Source organism: Lichenostomus cassidix, chromosome 1, assembly GCF_008360975.1.
Source record: "Lichenostomus cassidix isolate B80296 chromosome 1, HeHo_3.0, whole genome shotgun sequence".
Classification (NCBI taxonomy): Eukaryota; Metazoa; Chordata; class Aves; order Passeriformes; family Meliphagidae; genus Lichenostomus; species Lichenostomus cassidix.
In genome coordinates, this window is record NC_139479.1 from 23,208,104 (window position 1) to 23,220,229 (window position 12,126).

Consider the following 12,126-nt stretch of genomic DNA (forward strand, 5'->3'; position numbering starts at 1 on the left):
CTTGCCCAAAATGACTATCAACTCTTTTTACTTCAATCTAACTAACAATCCCTTCCACTAAATTTGGGAGGAAAAAATCAAAACAAAGCAAACCAGATAAGTCCTTTCTCATATCCTGAAATTTATCTTACACAAGCAAAGAAGGGGGTCAAACTAAAGTGAAAGCATGTGTAGAAACACTTTTACTTTAAAATGGATCTGTGAGTTTAGAGACTTGGTCATTTTTTTTTCCACAGGTATGAGGACTACATATGGTATTTTTTGACTGGAATCACTGTAAAAATTGTTTGTACCTGTAGAAAGGGCAATCCTGCTGAAGTTCTTCCATCACAGTTCATGTAGATGAGGAATTAACTTGAATACATTGTATACACAATAGTTAATACATTTGTCACATAACCCGGATCCATGGTCTACTGAAATTCTGATTATTCTAATCCTTATCCTTAGATGAACTCTAAAGAAATAGATCTTTTTCTGCCCTGTGGGTGCTAACCTCAATTATTTTAATTTGCATAAGTGAGAATTATTTTAGATCTACATAAATGAGGAGCAAATTCAGAAGGCAATCATTGTACCCAGTATCCACACAGTAGTAGACAAAACTGAGCAGTAAAGGTCTAGGAGCTGACAATTTCATTTCACAGCAGTTTTTTAGGTTGTAAAATTGTTCTGTGTTGAACCAAACCCAAAATCTTTCAAATGTTCTCATAGAGAAGGAAGTGTGGAGAAATGTCTATCATTTCACGAAAAACCTAAACTACTCAAATCATGAAAGTGTGTGCAAAGGAGGGATGTCTGTCTGCCAACCCTTCCCAGTAAAACTTTGTTGAATGTTTCTCCTTAATTTTGATGAATGTGCATAATCCAGAGTAGCTGTACAGTCTCTAAATCTTACAACTACTTCTGCTGGATCTCATTTTACTGGACCATTCTAGCAGGCTGCTCTAAGCTGCTCATTCATGCCTGCTAACAATCCTATCAGAGGACTGATCTGTGAATTTCTTTGTTTTAACCAGCCTAGGTGGTGTAACTAATCTTTTTTTAGTCAAGTTAAAAACGCACACACAGACTCTCGCAAAAATGTTACTTTAATATACAGGAGTTTTTTTTCTAAAGTCACCCAAGATTTGGTGCTTAATTATTTCTGCTCTGCAGAAGATAGGTTTAAAGAGAATATTTTAGAAAAAAAAACCATTTTTTTAATTATTAAGGTCTTTTGAAATTTTCATATTTGTGAGCGGTGAACTCTGATAATATTCTGTGCATGTATTCATTCTTTTTGCAACTATAACCCTTGGATTCAGACTCAGTAACATCTATCCATTGCAAATCAGTATCTTCTGCAAATACTCTCATAAAATTGTCTTCAATAACTTTAATATTAATTTCTTTTTCAAGTAAATTGGGTAAGTGCAATAATGTTTCAGGGTTTAAAGAAGTCAGATTTTATGGAATGTAACTAAAGGCATTGATTGGTTGTGATTATAAAAGTATAAATCCTCAAAGCTGAGTATCATAAATTATTGTTAGAAATTATGTCAAAGTACCTCAACTTGAAAATTTTCAAACCCAGTGAATTTTGGATAGAAACAGCATTGATATGTTAATATTAGTCTTTCTTATATCTTGTCAGCTGGGCACTGATCATCTCTAAAAAAGGAATCTTATTTTTAGTATCTAAACAAGGCACTACAAGGTGATAGAAAGTGCCTTACATTACCCTATGCTTATTTTATTCACTAACATTTTAAATTCCTAGGAGACTAATTGTATCTTTCTCTGTTGACATTTTTCCTTTAGATTATTTCAGCTTGACTCTTCATCATTTAATGTTGTTCTGCAGTGATCCTAAATCTGAAACTTAATTATGTTGTTCTAAATACCTGATGCATTTTAACTTTTTAATCTTGAAATCTTAACATTTTTGGTTAAACAGCAAACTCAAACACACATCTTACGAAGGCTATTGTCTGCTGACTTCACATATGAAAAACTTTCAATTGACCAGAATGAGAGTAACCATAATAAGCAATGATGGAGTTTGACCTGGTTTTGGTACATGTAAAGTGATGTACTAAAAACCATCAGTATGTCAGGCAACAGGCAAATCATTCTAACACAGGTTCTTCCCTGTGAGATACACAGCAGTGGTTCTAGATCTGAAAGGAAACATGATCTTGTGGAACTTCAATATTTTCTGTTAGCATATTTCTTCCTTCCAAGCCCAAACAGGTTCAGAGTCTAGTAAAATCACCTGTTGCAGGCACAGGGATTAAAATTATGGACAATTTATCATGGCCACAGAGGTCCCTGTGCCTTGTGTTTCTGATCAACTGTGTTCTTTAAAATCCAGGCCACCAGGTGGTATTTGGGTAGGGTTTGTTGTAATGAATGTACATACATACAAAAGTGATAGAGAAAGCTATTATATGAGATGGACTAAAATCTTTTCCCAGCATAAAGCTGACAAAGAGTGTGAAGAACAAGTCTAATAGATACATGAAGCTGATGCAATGTAGATGAAAACTTTTAACTGAAAAATGCAGACATGATGTGACAGATACATTTGAGAAATTTGCATTAAATTAATCTAATTGTTTTAGATGAAAGGAAATGAGCAGTGAAAGGTCTTTAAGTGAAAAAAAATCTTGTGTTGGTTTTTATTTTGATGGGGTTTTAGGTACATTGAAATAATTAAAGCATTTTTAAATCTGACCAACAGCAATCATTTAATTCCTACCGCATTTAATGCAATTAATTTATCCAGGCTTTTATTTTGAAACAAACTATCTTTTGACCTTTGCAGTGGAAATGTATGCTTTCATAATCTGTATTATGCATCTATGTTTCAGTTTTAATGTAATAAAAAATAACATTCAGTGAAAGTAAACATTTTGAGTTCTGAGAGCTCAAATTTATGAATTTACTGTTACTACTTTGTTTTAAGCATTGGCAGTAGAAAAGGGAAAGAGGTCCATTTTACTATGTTATTTATGTGCATTCAGATTTCTTTCCTAATTAGTATAAGATATTGACTGAACTTGGCTTGCTCATGTTTACATGAGCAGAAAACACAGTGATACTAAGTTAATTCCCCTATTAGTTGTCTTTCACTGCTCCATATTTTCTCCTTCTGCTATGGTAGTTATAAGAGGATTTCTAGCTCGCCAGCGCTTGCTGCAGAAGATGAGCATCAAACAGCAAGAGGTCACCTCAATCAAAAGCTTCTTGCAGAATGCTGAGGACATGGGATTGAAAGCATATGATGCCTTGGTTATTCAAAATGCTTCTGACATTGCTCGGGAAAATGACCGGCTCCGCAATGAGATGAATTCTACTTACCACAAGGAAAAGGTAGAGGCTCGAAACAGGCCAGAAGAAGGCCACAAAAGGTAGGATGGGAAACACCTGCTGTGAAGAATTAACGAGTCTCTTCAGTTTTTGTGAATTTCTTCTCTTCTTAGAAAACCATAGAAATGACTGAGGGATTGCAAGATGATTCTCAAGTATATGCTAATTCCTAATCAATATTAGGTCATGTTTTTTCCCTGTATATCAGGTAATTAAGTCTGGAAAATTAAGGAAACTCCCATATACTATTCAGGGGACACTGAGCATAGAAGAACTTATTCAAGTCTCTGAGACATTTATTTTTTACAGAAATACTTCTAATTCTATGATAAATAGATTATAGTTTAACGTTCATCAGACCAAACAAGAAAAAGACAAATTCCTCTAACTTAAAATACCAACATTGAGAAATTGCCAAGATAATGAAAAACAACTAGGAAAATGTTAAAATACAGTAAAGTTCGGACTAAGAAATCTTGATTTCTTACCGAACCAAGCAGATTGATAGTGAGGAGGACCCTTTCATTTTAAAATGGGCAAATGTTTTTTGTTTAACTCACATCAGAGTTTTCAGGAGTACCTATTTTACAAATCCAGTAAATGCTGGAGAGCCATTCTCTAGGGACTGAGTCCCTGATCCCTTCTCTCTCAGACAGCTGAATGGGTAGAATTAGCATTTGCAGTTAATCGGTATGTGTCAATAGAAAGAATGTGTCTATAACTTGCTGGACATATAAATGTTTATTTTTCCATAGGAACTTAATTTTCATCCAGAACAACTCCCTTTGCTATCATTGCTTTTGTCAGTGACTTTTATTAAAGTGAAAATGGCAGTGCATCTGCTTAATTAGCTCCAAATATCCCAGTGATTACATATTGGAGGAAATGTCTTTGTAGGAAAGACTGTAATTAAACATTACAGTGAAAACAAATTATCCACTGAGCACCATGCTTTCATCTTTTGCTATTTCTTTTACTACATGGGCAGCTGGCTATATCCTGTGCATGAATTTCAGCTCTGTTGGTGATTTGCCATGCAGAAATACAATTTAAAATGACAAATGCTTGGGGATTTTTTTGTAAAATGGCAGTATAGACATCTTCTATCTGATACATTACTACTCTAAGTGGAAAGGGTCTCAGCATTTTGATTTTTGGAGGAATAAAATGTTAGAATTTTATTCAAAATTAATTTGTTGGAAGCAGCTGGAAGATTGTTTCTCAATATGTGTTCAAATTGAGGGGAAAAAAAAGGGAAAAAGTAGAAAATCTGAAGTTCCCAAATTGTAATTGAAACAACTAAACATAACACCATAATAATAAAATTATTATTAAAATTAAAAATTAGTAATTAAGTTTAAACTGGAAGATATATAGATATCTGGGTGGAATTGCTCAAGCAGCCAATCTAGCTGGTTAAAAAGGTCATCTAGTATTTTAAAGATTTGCATTATCTAAATAGAATTTATAGTTGTCTTTTTAGAAAATAATGATAAAGGCTCAGCATTTGCTGCCTCAGTAACTTTCTATTAAAATGGATTTCCCAGAAATTATCATTCAGATTGAAAACCCAGCTTTCGATTATGTGTAGCAATCAAAGTGTGAACAATTCATTCAGTGAATGTCTGATCAACAATATGAGACTGCTTAAGCAAGGCTGCATTTGTGTGAAAAAGGGCCGGTGTCCTGATTTATCATGAAACAGGAAATGGAAGAAAGCTAGCAGCTTGATCTGGATTTGTTTGTCAGAAGATTACTACACACATCCCCTCCACACAGCAGGGGAGTTGTGAGATTGTTTACCAAAAAGCTGTTGTTACGTTTGCATGAACAGGTTCATTGTTACTGCTTGAATAATGCATCTGGGCCTCTTTTCTGTGTTTTCAGAGCTGAAGACAAGGGCGGGAAGGTCTCTGAGGACAGCTTTGCCGCCTGTCGAACGTCGAAGCACTTTCACTCCAGCTCAGTCCCTGTCCCCATGGCAGTGGACGGCTTGGTACATTCTGCGGCTGGGTCATCCATCAGATCCCCCTCCCTGCACTCTGTTTTCAGCATGGATGATAGCAATAGCCTGCCATCACCAAGGAAACAGCCTCCTCCCAAACCAAAGAGGGACCCCAACACACGACTGAGTGCCTCGTACGAGGCTGTTAGTGCCTGCTTGTCGGCAGCTTCTAAGGAAACCGCTAATGAAGGTTAGGCATAAAGGCAGAGACAGTCACAAATGCTATTCTGAGTTATTGATTTACTCTTTTCACTTTGATCCTTTTAAACATGGTCAAATGCCTTTGAGAGGTCCTGCTTCCTTGAAATATTTCAGTGGCAGTAAATAAAATCAGCCAATTTGTCATTTGTTCCCAAATCAGCAAATAGTACTCATGTGTTCTAACTACCTAGTTTGTCAACAGCCAGCACCTATGTAGAACTCCCTCTAGAAAGAAATAATCTGTCAACATGAGCTATTCTACCCCAGTGATGATTTTATTTCACCTTTTAAACTGTTAGAATAATAGTTCTATCACTAAAACAGAATGCTCAAATCTTGAATTTCACTGACTTAAACATTAAACTTTCTCATGCTTTTTCTTTATGCTCAAATGATTAACTTAGGCACTCAGTGTTTGTTTGTTTGTTTGTTTGCTTGGGGGTTTTTTGCCATAATTTGGTTACAGTGATTTTTACTTTGTATAGAAGGAAAGTGCTGCAAAAGTCCTTAAGTTTCTCAGTGCATTACAGTGCACATAGCACGGTTTGAGGGCTTAAAGCACTTGTTCTATTCTCCTTTACCCTTGAAGTGAACAGGTAGAAAATGAAGGGAAGGAATGCATTCTGCTTTCCTTGATAAGCCTGACTTGTCATACTTTGTGTAAAGGATCCTCTAGGTTTATCAAGAAAGATCCTTCAGGTTGGGTTTAAAGCTCTGTATTTACCCTTCCCTAGTCCTGCATACAATGGTTAGAAATCCTTGCATCTCCATCTTTGAAAATAATAGTGTTCTATTATTCTCTCAAAATAATAATTAGTGGTTTCATGTCCATTTCCAGAGATGAGAGTCCATTTTTCTTAATCTCTTCCTTGCTCATTCAAGATCTATGTAAGGAGATCTTGAAATATGATCTTAAAAATATGCTCAACATATTTTTAATATGTTTTAATATGTTTTAATTTTAATATGTTTTAATATCTCTAAGGAGATTTTTAAAATATGTTCAACATATTTTTACACTAGTATGGTTTAAGGAGGTCTGCAGTGGTTTCATCTTTCTGTGCCCAAATCAGTAAGAGATTATTGATTTAACCAAAAAGTTCTTGCAGAGGTGTTTTGAAAGAACAAAAATTTATATATGTATCTGTAGTCTTAAAAATAATGCTTACAATTACTCACAAAACAATTTTGGAGTTCTTATATGTATGAAACAATAGGACAAGTTCCTCTACCGTATACTCATTTTCCAAGAATTATATCAGTGTCCCGAGTCTTTGTCCAAAACCAGCTCTGATTTATACCATCTAATTTCGATCTTAAAAGACCAATCATCTAGGTGTCTAGTCTCTTCACTCCATACATGCCTTGAGGCTATGAAGAGACATCTAGTTTAGTTAAATGTATACTCAGCTGGGGATTTGCCCTTAGGCGATGGGATTCCCTAAAGTTATAAATTATTTCCACACCTGCAGTACAAAAGAAGAAGAGAGGGGCATAATATCATCCTATAATTAGAGTTTTATAGATATTACATAAAAGAGGGTTATTTCAGTTACTGGCAGTCACGTATGTGTCAAAGTAGCACTGTGCTGAGACTCCTAGTTAAAAGCATGTCCCTCTCCCTTGGAACAAAAGGAGAAACAAACACATATTTCCATGTGTTACAGATCTTGCAGTGCACGTTTGGATTCAAAATATACCTCCTCAGGTGTGAGTTCCTCATCTTTTAGCGGTAGTAGAGGTTATTAAAGCAGATTAATTTGCCCAGGTAGCAATGGCCTGTGGTTTGGTAGCCGAAAATTCTGCATTTTATTCCTAGAAGTATTTATGCTTTTGCTTGGATTCCTGTTTTTGTGACTGCTGCTCATTGTAAAACTAAATGCGTAACATTTGAGGGCTTAAAGTATTGGACCAGTTTAAGAAAAAACTGACTTTAACTTGTTAATAACACAGACCTTTTTCACTTTCCTAGTACTGACCCGTCCAAGGCCACACAGTGACGACTACAGTACCATGAAAAAAATACCTCCCAGAAAACCAAAACGAAGTCCCAATACAAAACTTAGTGGCTCTTATGAAGAAATACCTGGACAAAAGCCTGGGGATGTAAAAAAAACAAGCACAGTAGTTAAACCAGGTGTCTATGACACTGTGACAGTACAGAGAGCAGTTTCTACTGATGAACCACAACACGGCGTGTTGAATCTCTTTATGTCACAAGAAGAGGAGGAAAACGAGCCTGTCTATATTGAAATGGTAGGGAATGCAATGAAAAGCAGTTCTGCTGAAGCGGAGAGTCCAGAACAAGGAGAGTCTGTATATGAAGAAATGAAGTATTTTCTACCAGAAGAAGGAAGCAATGGTAGTGGAATCATTCCAGTAGTGACTGGATCTCCTCCGCTGTTGTTTGAAAGCAAAAAAAATGTTAACATTGAAGATGCAACATTGGATGGAAACAGTCAAGCAGCTTTGATCTATAGAGACTCATGTGACATTCCAGCACCTTTCCCTAACTTGCTGCCCCACAGACCACCACTTCTTGTTTTCCCTCCAACCCCCGTCACATGTTCACCTGCTTCCGATGAATCACCTTTAACGCCACTAGAAGTCAAAAAGCTTCCTGTTTTGGAAACCAACCTAAAGTACCCTGTGCAGTCAGAAGGCACAAGTCCATTATCACCCCAGTACTCCAAAGGCCAGAAAGGGGAGAATGAAAGACCAATATCTCCAGGCTTGATTGTGTACAATGTTTCCGCCAAAGTGACTCCTCCTTCTACACCACCTCCTCCTCTGCCACCACCCCCTCCTCCTGTACCACCTCCTGTTTCCTACCGGGCTTCCACACATTTTGCATCTCCTCCAGACACTTGTGCTAGTTTTCTGATTAATGCAGGGAAAACAGGTACAAACTCAGATCTATCAAAAGTACCTCAGAGACCCAATCCTGCTCAGCTTGGATGTTCATCTTCTCCATTCTCCAAACTGCCTTACTCCCCAAAGGTGGCAAGAGCGGATCACAGGAAATTGAACTCAAATTCATCATCTTCATTTCCATACAGCCCTACAAACTCAAGGTCATTGACCAGTCCCCTTGATGAGTTAACTAGCTTGTTCAACTCAGGACGGAGTGTGCTACGAAAATCTGCAGCAGGACGTAAGATCAGGGAGCCAGAAGGTAAGACAGTTCTCTGTGCTTCTGTATTGTGTATTTTTTTCTGCATCAAAACTTCCTTACATTGGAAACTAATAGAGTGGGCAAAAATACAGAATTAAAACCTTGATTGGTTTGGATTTTTTTTTAAAGAAAGCTCTGTTGTAGTTATAAGAAACACATATAGAGTATACATTGCATATAAAAAGTATACGTCTTCAGGTTGTATCTGAGATATCAACTTTTCTCTTTCCAAAATGTTTGTATGATGCAAATTTCAACATTCTTTTAACATTCCAGCTGTCTCAGTAAAACAAACACAGATGTTAAATTGTGTGAAAAATGAGTTTATGCTGTCAACTTCTAAAAATATTTTTAATTAAATATATGGCTAGGTGGCTGGTAGATGTACTTTAGGACTGTCTTTTAAAGTTTCATCATTTAATTTCAGTGAAATTTGGTATTTGGTGATACAGTCTTTATTACTCCCCTAAATAAAGGTTGGACAGAGAGTTAAGCAGTGAACAATATTTAAAAAGTTAAAGTATATCCTGGTTCTGCATCTTAATTTCAACACTGACTCCAGTCTTCGCATTACTTGTCTGATTTTAAAAAAAATATACTTCTATTGAAAATATTCGGTACACTTTATATAGAAATTTCTCCCCATACTAGCATCTCCTAAACACAATATTTTGTGAATTTAAAATTTAGAGTGTGAAAAAAAAAAGCAGAGAGGCTTTCTCTGCTTTTTCACTTCTATCTGTCCAGCTTGTCTTAATCAAGAGCTGTGTGTAGCACATTTAAAATAGGCAACACAGAATCACAGAATTACTTAGGTTTGAAAAGAACATTAAGATCATTGAGTCCAACTGCAAAACTAACAATTTCCACGATTTCAACTATATCATAGTTTTCCAGCTGCACGCTGTGTTTCAGCTTCTCACATTTGTTGCTCATGCTGCATGCACTGGTGTAGATGTGCTTTCACTGGCTTATTGATGTGCCTTATTGTGTGTCCTTTTGGAGAAGAAGCCCACATCGTACTTTTGAAATACAAAACAATTTAATAGAGAATGGGATGGATTCTCTTACTATTGGTTGTCCATTTTCTTAAATAGATACTGCTCCATTGATTTTAGAATCATATCCTAATTTACACAGCTCTGCTATAACAGAAGCAGGTGTTTGTTCTTGATCTGTATACATGTATGTCTGTGTGCAACCCTACCTCGCTATTCCTAAGAACCTTGGCAGCCTTCAGCCAAAATTGCTTTCAAACAAATACAACAAGGAGATGAAGGTCTTAAAATTAAGTGAGTTTTTACAGGCTTTGTGAAAGTTAATGTCTAGGTGGAGACAAGAGACATTCAGCTATCAGACAAACTATGGTGGACAGAACCCTTCTGAGTCATCCAGAACTTGAAAAAGCTTTAGCTGAACCTTGCTTGTTCCTGTGTACTGAATTCAATCCTGTATGTTGAATGAGCTATGAACTGAGACTTCATCAGTTCTCAGCCTCAAGGGTCTGGGATTTTTTCTAATGCTAAGTATATGAATTGATGAACTTGGTGAAGGAGTTATTGCTGTAGTTTTGCTTGCTTTGACAAAGTTACTCAGTAATATTCACTGCCTATAAATATATATAGTTTTCTGTGTTTTTTGGATGGTTTTGTGGTTAAATTTTTGGGGACTTTTCATTAAGTTGGGAGTCTTGTTTTATTATACAGGTTATACATTTTTATCTGCTGGGAAGTAACTATCAAAGTTAGTTCTTTGGATATATCTTCTCAAGGCTTTCTCAATGTACCTGGTGAGGAAGTGTTGTAAACCACTCCAACCAAGTAAAAAAAAAAAGACCTTTACCTTAAACAAAAAAAGTTGCTTTGGGATGGAAGATTTTTGCAAATGCAATCAACTAAATGTGACCAAGATAGAGTTCAGCTTGGGTCTCATGTGGGTTGAAGCTAGTGCATTAACAGAGAATACCATAAAAAACCTCTAAATTTACCTTTCACATGGAAAATGTACTTCTAAATATTTCATCAAGGCAGCACTAAGTATGAAAGATCAAAGTTCAAGAAAGATATACGATAAAAAACCTGAATCAATATTTTATGAGCTAGGAAGCTACTGTATACTAAGTGCAGTTAAATATGAATAGTCCAATGACAAGTGGATGGATTGAAAGTAACTAAGAAATACAGGTGAATATATGTGTGTTTTTACAATTTGCCTTTTTTCATGTACTTCATGTGTTCATCTATTTGCTAGGGCAACAGGAGGAAAAAAATTTATTTAACCTTTCATGCAAAGTAATAAGATGGCAGTCATCAGAGCTGACTCTTTACAAGTTATGTAAAACTAGAAGTTGTCATGTGTTACCTTCTGGTATTTTTATCACCTATTGCTTAATACATATTAAATTCCTGGAAGACTCCTCCCTTTCTTTTTGTCAATTTTAGTATTTTATTTATCAGAGATAATATAGTGAAAAAAAAGAATTCAATAGAATTTCATTAAAGTTGAAGACATGGACTAGAAAAACACTCTATAATGTGCAGTTTCCTATATTTTCAGAAGTTATAACCAGCCAACAATCTTAACTAAAACTAGAAAGTAAAATTGTGGGACATTTTGAAGTCATGGAGAGTTACCTGTGGGAATCAGGGAGTTTCTGTATGGGATCATCAGCCTTGGAGATGAAAGCCTCCTTGCCAATATAAGTGCAATACAGACAGATCCCCCAGCATGCCTCCCTCCTGCCTGAAGGAGTAATTTCAAGGCCTGAGAACACTTATGTCCTTTTGGCTCCTGACCTCTTTGTGAGAAAGGCTCATCCAGAATTGCAGTAGAACACATTTGTGGTTTTCTGATGAGCTGAAGAGTTATTGTGAACTGAACTGAGAGCATTCTTTTTTCAGAAAGGCAACAACAAAAAAAAAAAAAACAAATGGCAATAACTTTTTCTACCTGGTGGTTGAGCCTGGCCTTTCTTTTGTTTATATAACACTAGCATCTGCTGGTTCAAGCAATGATCAGGATCGTGTAGTATGCAATTTCATGCAGAATACTTCACATGTAACGAGAGAAGTTTTTTCCTCTGCAGAACTTATAGTTCAAATAAACAAAACTGTAACAGGTGAGAACCTAGATAAGGTGAATTCTCCAAGGTTGAAAAGAGTTGTCATTGAAACTGCAGCTGTATTGTTACACAGGGACTTTTTTTTACTCCATGTAAAATGCAACTTGAGTGCAGATAAAAGATAATACACGCACACAAAATTATTCTCTTTTCCCTAATTTCTAGAAGTGAGAACTTTAGTTTGCAGGACAAATTGAAACTACATTGTCATGTGCAGAGCCCCTGCTCAAATATTTCTAGACAGGACCTGAGATTTAAAACAAGCCTCAT

At 36.0% G+C, this 12,126-nt stretch overlaps 1 protein-coding gene and 1 long non-coding RNA gene across 2 annotated transcripts in view; one reads left to right on the plus strand and one right to left on the minus strand.

Moving 5' to 3' along the window:
* Nucleotides 1–12,126, plus strand: part of MYO16 (myosin XVI) — a 293,290-nt gene that overhangs the window by 245,760 nt on the left and 35,404 nt on the right. Inside the window, exons 30-32 of the mRNA XM_085052748.1 lie at nt 3,149–3,395; nt 5,242–5,549; nt 7,533–8,735. Coding sequence (XP_084908874.1) covers nt 3,149–3,395; nt 5,242–5,549; nt 7,533–8,735 — 1,758 coding nt within the window. The remainder of the gene's footprint in view (nt 1–3,148; nt 3,396–5,241; nt 5,550–7,532; nt 8,736–12,126) is intronic.
* Nucleotides 1–12,126, minus strand: part of LOC146444325 (uncharacterized) — a 41,474-nt gene that overhangs the window by 15,533 nt on the left and 13,815 nt on the right. The window lies entirely within an intron of this gene.